Source organism: Macrobrachium nipponense, chromosome 3, assembly GCF_015104395.2.
Source record: "Macrobrachium nipponense isolate FS-2020 chromosome 3, ASM1510439v2, whole genome shotgun sequence".
NCBI classification, from domain to species: domain Eukaryota; kingdom Metazoa; phylum Arthropoda; class Malacostraca; order Decapoda; family Palaemonidae; genus Macrobrachium; species Macrobrachium nipponense.
The window spans coordinates 146492072-146508144 of NC_087202.1; the positions used below are offsets into that span (position 1 = coordinate 146492072).

General features: G+C 41.2%; 1 protein-coding gene across 1 annotated transcript in view; it reads right to left on the bottom strand.

The window, feature by feature from the left end:
* Nucleotides 1-2380: 2380 nt before the first annotated feature.
* The window catches only part of LOC135222556 (uncharacterized), a 105427-nt gene continuing 91734 nt past the window's right edge, over nt 2381-16073 (bottom strand). Inside the window, exons 6-8 of the mRNA XM_064260642.1 lie at nt 9204-9362; nt 7711-7857; nt 2381-3028 (exon numbers count right to left, since the gene is read on the bottom strand). Coding sequence (XP_064116712.1) covers nt 2681-3028; nt 7711-7857; nt 9204-9362 — 654 coding nt within the window. The 3' untranslated portion in view covers nt 2381-2680. The remainder of the gene's footprint in view (nt 3029-7710; nt 7858-9203; nt 9363-16073) is intronic.

Here is a 16073-nt window from a genome sequence, read left to right on the forward strand (position 1 = left end):
GATGCCTACTATGCACCGCATGAGGTGCACTGACGGCACTAACTCCCTACGGAGAATCACGCGCGTAGCTTATTCATTTGAAGAATGCACATCATTTGCACATCATTGCTTATCTTGGTATTATGTCAGACTGAGTTAAAATAATCCAAAAATATAGATCATTCTTCAAATTAAATGGAGCTCATACATAATGACTAACACTCGAGTATGACACTTGCTTATACGACTCGATTCGTTAATTTATGGAATTAAGACTATGTTGCTAAACACTGGGGCACTTTCGGCCAATCAGGCTTCAGATAGTGAAAGATGATTATATATAAAGGAGATGATGTGTAATGATCTAAATGTTGAAACGATGAGAAAACCCCACAACTGCACGAGTAGTTACACTTAGAGGGGTTGAACAGCGAGTGAATAAAGAAAGCGGGAAGGTAGGTAAATTTAGTGCATCGCATGAGGTGCACCGACGGCACCAACCCACTGTTAGGCTTCTGTATATAATTCAGCCTTTAATTTTAACGTCACTGGTTGCGCTGACTGTTACATTCTAAACGTAAATAAAATTCATATAACATTTAAGGTTTTCAGATGGCCAATCGGTAAAGGCATGAAGATTGTGGTATAATATTTCGAGCACAGAATCGACCGATGAAACTTCATGACGTGCAGAGGGTGACGAAATTCTCCACCGATGTCTGAATTGATGTTGGTTTGATTTTTGGAAACTGGGTCCTGAAGCCAGGCACTGGGGCGATTCCAGCCACTCAGTGCTTAATTAAGACTGCCACCCTTAAGTGGGAGTTGGTTGGTTGGACCATAAAGTGACAGGAAGGAAGTGGAACGGATATCAAAAACGAGGGTAAACAGTGATTGTAGTTAGGTCATGAATCTGTCTGGAGAAAGAAAATGTTAATCGTGTACGTAAATATATCTGTGAAAAATCTAATTATGTTAACCAAAAGCCTTTGACTTTACGTCATTATAGATTTAGGCTCTGATTACAAGGAGCTGATTTATATTGGATTACACAAGGCCCCCTGCGGCAATTAAGGTAATTGGCTGGAATTTACGAAAGGTCAGTAAATTGAGTTTCGGGTAATCCACTTTGAAAGAGCCGAGGCGTTGCTAATTTTATTTATTCTGTGTCCTTAAGAAGCAGCAGACTCTCTTTCTCTCTACGTATTATTATTATTTAACTCTAATCTGGGAATAGGCACGCATGCATATTCAGAATTGTACGGACAGCATGAGTGTATGCATAAGTGTATGCCTGTGTGAGTGTGAGTGAGTGTGTGTGTGTGTGTGTGTGTGTGTGTGTTTGAGAGTGTGAGCATGTGAGTCTGAGTGTGCATGTGTAAGAAACGCTCCACCATGTAACTTTAATTTTATTTTTTATACAGTTTCTAGCAAGTATGGTGTTCCTATTCCGTTCTTGCTAAATCCACAATTTTTTTGTAACGAAATTTGAGCAAGGAACGAGACTAAAATTCTTAAATGGTTGTTACACTGATACCTTTTCGAAGCCTTCAGATGCCGTGTCGCAAACGAAAGCACCTAAATGCACCAATGTCCTCCTAACATTTTTCCTATAGACTTCAAAGTCATTCATTTCGAATGTAGGGTCACCATCTCAAACGTCATGTCTATTTACATTTGCTGGTTTCTGGTTCAAATGGCTAAGCACGATAGCAATAGTTAAAAACGGAAAAATTTCCAGTCATAAAAATAACATTTAACAAAACTGCATGACCCAGCCACTCTAAAGGGTAATATTTTCAACTTTTTTTTTTAATATTCCTGTCCACTGACGACAGATATTGAACAGCCGCTTTCATTTTCCGTGCATGAAAGTTGTCCATCACTGGTTGCGAGAATAACGAACATGAACTGAATTCCTGCTACTTGGCGCATGCGCAGGAGGAAGCGAGTCACTGGGGCGAAAATGAACCCGAATGAAGTAGCAATTTAAGAGTTTTCGTTGTCTTCGCCCAGTCTTCAACATTTACTGTAGGTTGAATAGATATTTGTTCTCGAAGAGAATATACGAATACGATTAGATACACAAATTTAACTTGAAATGCAAATGACTTCAAAGATTACTTTACAAACATTATCTTGGGTTATACTACGTAGCCTTGAGTTTGTTTGTATGGTGTTTTTACGTTGCATGGAACCAGTGGTTATTAAGCCTTGCGACTTAACTGATATCCTCGCTAATCCATAAAGTCTCGTGGGTAGGGTTTACAAGATATCAGTTTAGTGTATTGCTTTGTTATCAAATAAAAACCCAACTGTAATTATCCATTTGATTTTAAAAGGATTCTAGCCATGAAGTAAATGCTGAATAATTGTCAGATTTAATTTATTCATGATGCCTTAAAAGTATTAATAAAAAGAATGTAATGAAACATTTACTCCAGTTCCCCTCATAGACAACAGTTACACCTGAAACTGGCAGTTTTTGTTTTACATAATCAAGCCTACATCAATCAACTTGAATACAAGCTCTATTGTTAATACGGGAGTGATATGGTTTCAGTTCAAAACTTAAAAGTATCGCATAAATTATGTTCTAATAATATTTCACTAAAAGCACGCCTTCAAATTAAATTAGAACGTCACATCAGTTAAAATAAACAATTCCACATTTTCAGACACCTTGCATCGGCCTGAGCCGTCAATTTCCGTACCATTGAATATCAATAGTCTGACCAGGTGGCAACGGAGACCCCATGATCACCATCAGCCGCTTTCCGACTTCCTGAGGCGACAGTGTGTGACCAGAACTTCTTCGAAGGATTTGACCTTCATTGAGAACATTGCCGACGCGCCTTTTGCCACAGGGGGACTCCAGAACCTGTCTCTTTGCTTCAGGGGGAACCATTCTCGGGTGGCAAGATCCCGCTGAAGGATTCTCGAGGATTTTCTTGACTCTTGCGGCAGTAGGACGATCGTTTGGGTAGGCTTGGAGGAGAGCGTTGATGAGGTAATTTATCTTGCCCGAGTATGAACTGGGCAGCGGTCTCTGTAATTACACATGAATTTATAAACTGCAAGTTTTTTTTCGGGATCTATGAGGTCATTCAGCGATGAGAGGGGAAACAGTGGGAAGATTTGAAAAGTGTAACAGGAGGAAAACCTCGTATTTGCACTATGAAACAATATCAAAAGAGGGCGGAAAGTAAAAGAATATGAGTGGAAGTACAGTCAAAAGGAATGAAAGCGGTTGCAGCGAGGGGCCGAAGGGACGCTGCAAAGAACATTAGTACCTACAGCGCACTGCTGAGTTCTACTGACGGCACTAACCCCCTATGGGCCACCTACCTTTGTGTTGTGTTTGTGCTTACTGTTATCGTGAATATAACACCTGTGCCTTCGTTGGAACCTTTCCAGTTCATTTCTTTAACCGGGCTTCATTGCATATTAGACAACAATGGAAACTGGGAGTTTAAAACAAGTTCCTTCCCTGACCTTGATTGCATATTCCAGCCTGAAGGTGCAGATGCGTCTCAAAGACTTATTCTCATTGCTTAGGTTAGAATAATTAAAGATGAAAATTAAACCGGTTACTGTGTGAGATCAGTTTTCGCTTAAAGTTATGTACCCCTTACTTCATCCTGATGAGCCCCATATTTTTAGAAGCTTGAATCTCAAGTCAATGGCCCCTTTGGTTTGTTCCATATGAATAGGGTTCATCTTCGGAATAATAATAATAATAATAATAATAATAATAATAATAATAATAATAATAATAATAATAATAATAATAATATTAAGAGTGGGTTAGGTCGTCAATAGACTTAAGTCAAGTTAAGCAACATTGGGGCTGGTCAGTCGTTGGATGGGTGACCGCTCCCCTCGGCGTTGATTCCTTGGGAAAGGATCTTTACCATAATTTCCTCAGTCTACTTAGCTGTAAATGAGTACCTATCCCTGATGGGGTAGGGTCCAGCTATGGGTTAAATAGCAAAACTCAGCAATGATGGAAAGAAATGAAGGAATAAACGACAACGACGTAAATGGAACCTCTGGCAACAGAGGAGCTTCGTCCGGCAACCAGGTATTCAACCCAATTGTAGGGGAAGACGGTCAGGTACTTGGAGGTCGTCATCCAGCAACTGATCACCACAATGAAAGTAATCAACAGCCTGAGATTGGAGCTACAGAAGCAAAAAGGAAGAAATGGACAAGAGAAGAAAATAAGGAAATATGGAGATGCTACATCAGAAGCAACCCGACGGAGAGAGGATATAGAAGAAGATTGGTCAACATCTGGAATGAGAGGAATAACACCCCCCAAACAGAGCAGAGACTGGCAGACCAAGTAAGGAACATAAAGAAAAAGAACTGGCTCTCCCCAACAGAAAGAGAAGAACTGGAAAGGGAAATGTCACACGACAACGAATTACACGAAGACGAAATGAGAGACGATGCCACAGAAGACGACAGGGAGGATGAGGTATCAAACAACGACACACGAAGAAACACCGACGAAGTAACAGAGAGGACGGAATGGGTAGAAAAGATTAGACAATGGATGGAGCCAGACACAGAGAGAACAAAGATCCCCTCCATGAAAGCCTACAACACCAAGAAATTAAGGGAGAAAACAAGTGAGGTCAATGAAATAATGGGCCTAATACACACCACCAGTATCACAGAAACAAATAACTTGACATATGCAGGAGCAAAAATTAGTAGCAGAACTGATGGGGGTTGATTCGAACCACAACACCACCAGCACACCAACCAACAGAAACCAAAACAGCAACCTCCTTGGAAAAGGCGCCTGGAAAAGCAAATCATGGTGATGAGATCTGACTTGAGTAAACTGAAAGAGATGGCAGAAAAAAGGCTAAGAAGCAAGAAAACAAGGGAGGAACTCAACGAGAAATACAAAGTACAAGAGAGGGGACATAAAACCAACACAATAGAAGATGTAAAACAGAGGCTTAAGGCCAAAGCACACAAGATCCAACGGTACATGAACAGGAATAAGGGATACCAACAGAAAAAACTATTCGGAACCAACCAGAAAAGACTATACAGCCAACTAAGAGGGGCAAGACAACCACCCAGAAATTCCTGAAGCCGAACCAAGTAAGAGACTCTGGGAAAACATATGGAGCAATCCGGTATCACACAACAAACATGCAACATGGCTCCAGGAAGTCAAGGAAGAAGAAACAGGGAGAATAAAACAAAGATTCACAGAGATCACGACAGACACAGTCAGACACCAACTAAAGAAAATGCCAAACTGGAAAGCCCCAGGTCCCGATGAAGTCCATGGATACTGGCTCAAAAACTTCAAGGCCCTACACCCACGAATAGCAGAACAACTCCAGCATTGTATCTCAAATCACCATGCACCCAAATGGATGACCACAGGAAGAACATCCTTAGTACAAAAAAGACAAGAGTAAGGGAAATATAGCCGTAACTACAGGCCTATCACCTGCCTACCAATAATGTGGAAGTTACTAACAGGTATCATCAGTGAAAGGCTATACAACTACTAGAGGAGACAAACACCATCCCCCACCAACAGAAAGGCTGCAGAAGGAAGTGTAGGGGCACAAAAGACCAGCTCCTGATAGACAAAATGGTAATGAAGAACAGTAGGAGAAGGAAAACCAACCTAAGCATGGCATGGATAGACTATAAGAAAGCCTTCGACATGATACCACACACATGGCTAATAGAATGCCTGAAAATATATGGGGCAGAGGAAAATACCATCAGCTTCCTCAAAAATACAATGCGCAACTGGAATACAACTACTTACAAGCTCTGGAATAAGACTAGCAGAGGTTAATATCAGGAGAGGATCTTCCAGGGCGACTCACTGTCCCACTACTCTTCGTAGTAGCCATGATTCCCATGACAAAAGTACTACAGAAGATGGATGCCGGGTACCAACTCAAGAAAAGAGGCAACAAAATCAACCATCTGATGTTCATGGACGACATCAAGCTGTATGGTAAGAGCATCAAGGAAATAGATACCCTAATCCAGACTGTAAGGATTGTATCTGGGGACATCAGGATGGAGTTTGGAATAGAAAAAATGTGCCTTAGTCAACATACAAAAAGGCAAAGTAACGAGAACTGAAGGGATAAAGCTACCAGATGGGAACAACATCAAACACATAGATGAGACAGGATACAAATACCTGGGAATAATGGAAGGAGGAGATATAAAACACCAAGAGATGAAGGACACGATCAGGAAAGAATATATGCAGAGACTCAAGGCGATACTCAAGTCAAAACTCAACGCCGGAAATATGATAAAAGCCATAAACACATGGGCAGTGCCAGTAATCAGATACAGTGCAGGAATAGTGGAATGGACGATGGCAGAACTTCGCAGCATAGATCAGAAAACCAGGAAAACAAATGACAATACACAAAGCACTACACCCAAGAGCAAATACGGACAGACTATACATAACACGAAAGGAAGGAGGGAGAGGACTACTAAGTATAGAGGACTGCGTCAACATCGAAAACAGAGCACTGGGGCAATATCTGAAAACCAGTGAAGACGAGTGGCTAAAGAAAGTGCATGGGAAGAAGGGAATAATAAAAAGTAGACGAAGACCCAGAAATATACAGAGACAGGAGAAAGACAGAAAGAACAGAGGACTGGCACAATAAACCAATGCACGGACAATACATGAGACAGACTAAAGAACTAGCCAGCGATGACAATTGGCAATGGCTACAGAGGGGAGAGCTAAAGAAGGAAACTGAAGGAATGATAACAGCGGCACAAGATCAGGCCCTAAGAACCAGATATGTTCAAAGTATGATAGACGGAAATAACATCTCTCCCATATGTAGGAAGTGCAATACGAAAAATGAAACCATAAACCACATAGCAAGCGAATGCCCGGCACTTGCACAGAACCAGTACAAAAAGAGGCATGATTCCGTGGCAAAAGCCCTCCACTGGAGCCTGTGCAAGAAACATCAGCTACCTTGCAGTAATAAGTGGTACGAGCACCAACCTGAGGGAGTGATAGAAAACGATCACGCAAAGATCCTCTGGGACTATGGTATCAGAACGGATAGGGTGATACGTGCAAACAGACCAGACGTGACGTTGATTGACAAAGTCAAGAAGAAAGTATCACTCATTGATGTCGCAATACCATGGGACACCAGAGTTGAAGAGAAAGAGAGGGAAAAAATGGATAAGTATCAAGATCTGAAAATAGAAATAAGAAGGATATGGGATATGCCAGTGGAAATCGTACCCATAATCATAGGAGCACTAGGCACGATCCCAATATCCCTGAAAAGGAATCTAGAAAAACTAGAGGCTGAAGTAGCTCCAGGACTCATGCAGAAGAGTGTGATCCTAGAAACGGCACACATAGTAAGAAGAGTGATGGACTCCTAAGGAGGCAGGATGCAACCCGGAACCCCACACTATAAATACCACCCAGTCGAATTGGAGGACTGTGATAGAGCAAAAAAAAAAAAAAAATAATAATAATAATAATAACACCACAGCTGTAGTGCAATACCAACCTTAGATTTTCCACCGATCAGTGCAATTTTCTCATCAAGGACAGTCTATCCTCGCCCATCTTTAAGAAAAGGAAGCAAGGAACAGTGTACATCTCCTTCAAGAGGGGCGTGGCTGAGTTTCAATGATTAGTGATCAAGGACTTTGTCAAAGGCTCTGAGTACTTACTAAAGTTCCACGCTTCTGTATGAATCTCAGCATCTCGGAGGCATTCCTAAAGGCTGGTTCTAACTTGCACATTTCGTAGAGAGTGCACCCCAGCGACCACATATCCCCTCCAGCATCACACACAGACCTTAGATGAAGTTCTGGACTCTGAGGGAGAAATCATCAAAGGAAATGCTACAACAGAACAGATTATGGAATTTAGGCCAAAGGCCGTGCACTATGACCTACGATGTCATTCAGCGAAGAAAGACAAATTCACAGTAAGGTGGTTTGAAAGATGTAACAGGAGGAAAACCTCGCAGTTGCACAACGAAACAATGGAGAGGGTGGTAAGTCAGACGAGAGAAATAGAATGTGAACGGAGGTGCAGTGAAAGGAATGAAAAAGGCTGCAGTAGGGGACCAAAGTACACCAAGTAAGGTGCACTGACGGAACTAACACGCCTTATGCCCCACCACCCGCCCCGGAGGTAATCCTAGAACTGTTTATGCTGTGGTACAACTATTTCCTTTTTGCCAAACATTAATGTAAATAATTTTTGCCAACAATTCAGTGGCTGCACATATTAAATAGTAAGCTGATATAAAAAAAATAAGTTTACTCTCGCCTTGTTTTCCGAGAGTACGTACATGCTAGTATAATATTGAAAATATGTACGATATTCAGTCAAAAAATATATTAAACCTTTCGTCACATATACTTTCAAAATTCTTGTGTCATTCGTGCCCCTGAAAATCTATTTCCGCAATTAATATCTTCGGAGTATTGTGTTTGATTCCTAAACTTGTCTCATCTGCAAACTAAGATATCTCATCAATGACGCAAATAGCTTATTTATTTATTCAAAACTCTTGAGTGACTAGAAGTCTATCGTCAAATGTCTAGTTCTGTGCAATAACCGATCAACGTCTTCTCTGCTTTTCCTAGCCAGGACGTTTGAAACACCATCTATGTACTATGGATAAGTATAGGCTACCCTCGGGCAAGATCTCTAGACTAGACAGGGGTGGAGAGGCTATGATAGGAAAGGTTTAAGAATATAAGTTTTATGGTTCCTACCACATGCCAAGGACAGCAGAAGAACTAGATAATGCAACGGAGATTATTCTTTTACCAGAAAAGTCTCACAGTTCCTCCAGTCAATTATCCATCGGCTAACTGAACGCCCCAACCGTCCACCCACCCGCCAGCCGGGAAAAACTGCAGGCGCTTTGGCATGTTATCTATGCGTCACTTCCACAGAGTTGCTAGTACTAAACACCTTATGGTAAATGTCAAGCGGACGGTTACACGAAGATATCGTTTATTAATATAATTTGTTGACCAGCCAATATAGAAATGGGTGCATAACACTTTGATCCCGAGGGACTAGTACCAAACACAGCGTCCCAAGGAGTTTCCGCTATGTTCAGTACTAGAACCTCTTTGTAAGTGACGCGTAAATAAGCCAAAATAGCACCAAACTGCGTCATGCAAACCAGAAATTGACTTACTGCATAAATGACGGTTCCTACAACAGAAGCCTGGATATCTTTCTTGGACCGAATTATCTTGGCGAGTCCGAAATCCCCAAGTTTGATGGTTCCCTCTTCGTGTTTCAGGATATTCAGGGGTTTGATGTCCCTGTGGATGACGTCCTTCGAGTGCAGATACTGATGGGGGAAAAGGCTGGTGCTTACTTACACATTGCTAAATTTGTGTTCGAGTTATTGAGACGAGACGGAGACAGCGATATTAAAGCTGTAATAGAACATGCATTATATATATATATATATAAATATATATATATATATATATATATATATATATATATATATAATATATATATATATATATATATTGTGTGCGTGTGTATGTGTGTGAACGGAGAAAGCAGGCGAGTCAGCCAAGTGATAAAATGCAGAGGGAGTAGGAGCAGGAACAAAGATGGCGAAGTATTACATTTTATTCCGACGTGTTTCGAATTCAGCTGAATGCATCCTCAGGGTCTGTATAATAAATAATGGCCAATATAAATCTCTAACGATCGACAAAACTCAAGAAATTAAAAGCACATAAGCTATTTAAAACTTCAGATTAGAAGGGAAAAAAATTAAGCATTTGTAAAATACAAAGTTAAACATATTTGAGGAGCACTAGGGGTCGATCTACCATGGCAAGAGATAAACAAAAACTAAAAGAATATATACAAAAAGAATAGGCTAAGAAAGATACAAGGGAGTGGAGGTGGACTGGTTGTTCACTGCAGAACAAGCTGTTTGATGAAAAGACTCGAAGGTCAATAATCCATTTGGGCTGGAGTTATGACCCTCAATAATAAAATCGAAATATTTAATGGGAACGTAACATTTTTTACTATGTTCACGTATACTGGACTGTTCGGGATTTGATAGCAAAACCTCATCATCCTCTGAGAACCACCCACGTAAGTTCCCAGATTACATCTGGGACAAGAATATTTGTACACTATACCAGAGAACATGAGGGATCATAACCGATCTTTAAATCTAAACATGGAGCCAATTGTGAGTGGATTAACAGCAAAAAGTTTTACCTTTAATGCACCAAAGTATTTTTATGCGATATTTGTCAATTCTGCTCTAAAGAACTCATCGTGCAAATATGGAAATCAGGCATAAAAAGGAAGCTTTGGAACATTTATTTCATTGCCGTTAGCGCAATAATCTTTATTAAGAATCTTGCAAATAATTCTGTTGACGAGCTTGGTGGGAAAGCAGTGATCGGTAAAATATGTTAAAAGAAAGGTAATTTCTTTATGAAAGACAAGCCACTTAGAAGTAAGGGAGACGGCTCTATATACAAGAGTAAAAATAGAGTTAGATTTAAAATGATGAAAGCAAAAGCTATGAAAATTGGTTCCCAAACCTGTAAATGTCTTTCCTAAAAATGGTAGCATTAAACTGTTTTTTCACGAAAGACTTTTACATCTAAAAACGGAAGACGGTCGTTCACTTCCCTTTCAAGGGTAAACTGAAAGCCATTTGGGTGATACGAATTAACGAATTCCAAAAAACAATCGCAGTCAAAATTACGCCTGAAAAGGGTGAAGGTGTCGTCAACGTATATCTTATAAAATAAAGCGTGGAAGGAAAGAAGGCACTCATTAAAAAAGCGCTCTTCCAGCGAGCACAAAGATATTGGAAAAGGTAGGACCAAGAGGAAACCCCATAGCCATGCCTTCCACTTGTCTATATAAGTCATTATTAAAAAATAAATGTATCAGAATCTTGGGAGTACTGATATATATATATATCTATATATATATATATATATATATATATATATATATATATATATATATATATATATATATTATATATGACAGCACACCTTACATGAATAGTATAATAGAATATCATACAGAATTAAGGAGGAAGGCCAAGCGCTATGACCTGCAAGGTCATTCAGAGCTTGAAATGAGTAAGAGATGGCAAAGGTGTAATGGGAATAAAGCCTCGCAGTTGCGCTAGAATCACTGTTAGAAGAAGGTGGAAAGTGAGATGGAAGAAGAAAATGTGAACGGAGATTCAGTAAAAGGAATGAAATGAGTTGCAACTAGGTGTCGTAAGGATGTTGCAAAATACCTTAACTAATGCCTTCAGTACGATATGAATAGGGACTTGCCTCAACAGCCCTGACGACGTCCAAAAACCACCCGATGACTTGTCTTTCAGGGAAGTGTTGTCCCGAAGCCCTTTGCTGTTTGATGTTGGCGTGCAGGTCTCCGCCTCCACAATATTCCATGACAATGTGGATCTCGGATATTGCATTGTTTCCCGCACCATAACATCCCTGGAACAGGCATGAAAAAGTTATCTACTGGAGATATGTCATTTCAAAAACTGGAACTAAAGAAGTTCAATCAAAAATGCAGTGCATTACTAATCTAATACTATTCTTCTTGAATTTTAATTCATTTTTTGTTTTCATCTATTTATAATTTTTTTCTTTCTTAATAAATGGGATCTCTTCTTTCTGTAATTCTGTTTACCTCCTCTTACCTCTTCCTAATGAACGCCAAATTCTTTGGGAGCTTAGAGCAAGCCCACCATAGGGACCATTGACTTATTATCATTATTATTATTCAGTATGAAACATATTGAAATGGAGCAAGCCCACCATATGAACCATTGATTTGAAATTAATTTTAATAGGTTTCATGTACTGAATAATAATAATAACTAATAATAACTAATAATAATAATAATAATAATAATAAGAAACTGGAAAGGGAAATGTCACACGACAACGAATTGCACGAAGACGAAACGAGAGACCGATGCCACAGAAGACGACAGGGAGGATGAGGTATCAAACAACGACACACGAAGAAACACCGACGAAGTTACAGAGAGGACGGAATGGGTAGAAAAGATTAGACAATGGATGGAGCCAGATACAGAGAGAACAAAGATCCCCTCCATGAAAGCCTACAACACCAAGAAATTAAGGGAGAAAACAAGTGAGGTCAATGAAATAATGGGCATAATACACACCACTAGTATCACAGAAACAAATAACTTGGTATATGCAGGAGCAAGGTTAGTAGCAGAAACTGATGGGGATTCGAACAACCAACACCACCAGCACAACCAACCCAACAGAAACCAAAACAGCAACCTCCTTGGAAAAAGGCGCCTGGAAAAGCAAATCATGGTGATGAGATCTGACTTGAGTAAACTGAAAGAGATGGCAGAAAAAAGGCTAAGAAGCAAGAAAACAAGGAGGAACTCAACGAGAAATACAAAGTACAAGAGAGGGGACTAACAACAATAGAAGATGTAAAACAGAGGCTTAAGGCCAAAGCACATAAGATCCAACGGTACATGAACAGGAATAAGGATACCAACAGAACAAACTATTCGGAACCAACCAGAAAAGACTATACAGCCAACTAGGGAAGACAACCACCCAGAAATTCCTGAAGCCGAACCAAGTAAGAGACTCTGGGAAAACATATGGAGCAATCCGGTATCACAACAAACATGCAACATGGCTCCAGGAAGTCAAGGAAGAAGAAACAGGGAGAATAAAACAAAGATTCACAGAGATCACGACAGACACAGTCAGACACCAACTAAAGAAAATGCCAAACTGGAAAGCACCAGGTCCCGATGAAGTCCATGGATACTGGCTCAAAAACTTCAAGGACCTACACCCACGAATAGCAGAACAACTCCAGCATTGTATCTCAAATCACCATGCACCCAAATGGATGACCATAAGAATTAAGTACATCCTTAGTACAGAATGACAAGAGTAAGGAAAATATAGCCAGTAACTACAGGCCTATCACCTGCCTACCAATAATGTGGAAGTTACACAGGTATCATCAGTGAAAGGCTATACAATTACCTAGAGGAGACAAACACCATCCCCCACCAACAGAAAGGCTGCAGAAGGAAGTGTAGGGGCACAAAAGACCAGCTCCTGATAGACAAAATGGTAATGAAGAACAGTAGGAGAAGGAAAACCAACCTAAGCATGGCATGGATAGACTATAAGAAAGCCTTCGACATGATACCACACACATGGCTAATAGAATGCCTGAAAATATATGGGGCAGAGGAAAACACCATCAGCTTCCTCAAAAATACAATGCGCAACTGGAATACAATACTTACAAGCTCTGGAATAAGACTAGCAGAGGTTAATATCAGGAGAGGGATCTTCCAGGGCGACTCACTGTCCCCACTACTCTTCGTAGTAGCCATGATTTCCCATGACAAAAGTACTACAGAAGATGGATGCCGGGTACCAAATCAAGAAAAAGAGGCAACAGAATCAACCATCTGATGTTCATGGACGACATCAAGCTGTATGGTAAGAGCATCAAGGAAATAGATACCCTAATCCAGACTGTAAGGATTGTATCTGGGGACATCAGGATGGAGTTTGGAATAGAAAAATGTGCCTTAGTCAACATACAAAAAGGCAAAGTAACGAGAACTGAAGGGATAAAAGCTACCAGATGGAGCAACATCAAACACATAGATGAGACAGGATACAAATACCTGGGAATAGTGGAGGAGGAGATATAAAACACCAAGAGATGAAGGACACGATCAGGAAAGAATATATGCAGAGACTCAAGGCAATACTCAAGTCAAAACTCAACGCCGGAAATATGATAAAAGCCATAAACACATGGGCAGTGCCAGTAATCAGATACAGCGCAGGAATAGTGTGTGTGGGGTGCGGACGTGTTGGAGGTCTCTCTCGCGCTTATTCACAGAAAAGAAGGGTTTTTCGCCCTTGGTGATTATACCTCTTATAGTAAGCAATGTGTTAATAGTGTCTCCACGTAATACCCGGCGTGTAAGCCGGAGAGTGTTGTGCAACGGCAGATATTCTAATATTCTCTCTGCTCCAATCAGTGCCTTAGAAATCTTTCAAATCACAGCTACTCGAGGCCTATTGGTCCTGTGAAATGGGTAAAAGAATGCAGTGTATGTGTTAGTGCTTGACCCCTCCCCTTACCGCAAAAATGTCACCCGACCAACCTCCATCCGTTGCGCAAGTGACCCTGGCACCTACCGGTGCCTGTGCCCCACACACAAGTTCCGTACTCGCGAACAATTGTCTTTTTTATCTACAATACCAATCGAACCGTTCCGACGTCGAGTCCGCTATACAATCTGTCAGTGATGCCTTCTCCGATGAGGAAATCAACGTTGCATATACGAAATGCAAAGATCTGATACCAGAGAGCATTCTCAAGGAGCGATCCGCGAAGAACTTGTCCTCTCACAAAAAAATATCGTATATCACTAATGGCTAAGGACCTGCTCGGTGGAAATCTACGCCGATGACCCTTACAACCTGCCACCAAAGGGCCCTGCTGACCTAAGCCTACCTGCGGTGTACCACACGGCAGAAAATGCCTTCAAAACAGCAAAATCTCTCTCAGATATAATTGGAAAAAACTCAGAAAAAATTGAGGAGACAAATGATAAATTATCAAGAATCTGGGACGTGATCAAAGGACTACAGGAATCCCTAGACAGTCTTAAAACTGTGGAAACAAATAATCTCACACGGATCTGGGATGCGATCAAAGGAGTGCAGGGATCGATAGACAATCGCCACTGATAGCCACCAGACTACTACGGAATGCAGCATCCAGTTTTTCCTCGCCTCCCAGCAACACGGAAGTGCCCCGTTCCGAGGGGACTGTTGATCCCCCAAACCGCTTCTCCCTCCCCAGTACCTCCGGTGGAAGAGATATCTCCGGTGATTATTACTAGCCCTCGTAATCCTCCCCACCCTATCTCTCCCCCCCACCCCCCATCGTAGATGCAGATGAAAACTGATCATGAGGGGTCTGGCGGCTGGCAGATTCAAACAAGCAGAAAGAAGAGAAGAACCTCCCGTTTGGCCGCCGGACCGGAGCCCAACATTCGTGTTTCACCTCGCCCGACACATGAGAAGAGATGTCACATAGTAATTCACAATCTGCGCTCATCGGTGACGCTAGATGCCATAGTGGAGAGAGTCAAGTTTCTCACTGGCTCTGACCCACTCATCTCCCACGAACTCCCATGCAGGATTAAACATAAAGTGGCTTACAGGATTACCTGCCTATTTCAAACACCTCGACGTTCTTAAAGGCGAGAATTTCGGTCCTAATATATTAGTTTCAAGATACAGACTAATCCGGGATCAACCACCCCAGGGGAACTTACTGACACTCCAACCAGGGTCATTTCCACCGCAAGTGCCAGCCAACCGCCCACGGCGAGTGACTGCCCACTCCCCCTGGCTAACCCCCCATCCACCCAAATGATCAGCGCATTCATCTCCCATCTTCGTGAGTAGCCATGGATACATTAAACATAATCTCTTGGAATATCTTTGGCCTCAAGCGGAACATTCCTCTCCTAAACATGTTCTGTAAAAATTTCAAAGGCATCATTGCATTGCAAGAACGCTCCTCTGGCCACATGACCTTGCCATATGCGATTCAATTCATGAAGACTTCAGAACCTTCTCGACTTCATCGATGCAAGTTACAGACCAAATCCTAGCCGGTCGCCCGAAAGGAGGACTTTCTTTTCCCTGGTGGCACAAATCATTAGACAATACGATAAAGGTGATGACCTACAGGAGTGACAGATTGCTGGGGATTCAAGTGACAATAGGGAACTCTAAAATCCTAATTATCAATGTTTATATGCCATGGGAAAATAACAATAATTTTGAGCATTACTGCATGATCCTAGGGAGTTACACAGTATTATTCATGATTCTCCAGCTGATCATATTTGTATAATAGGGGACCTTAATTACACCCCACAAAACAATTTTATAATGACTTACTCGCTTCTGTCAAAATCATGCTC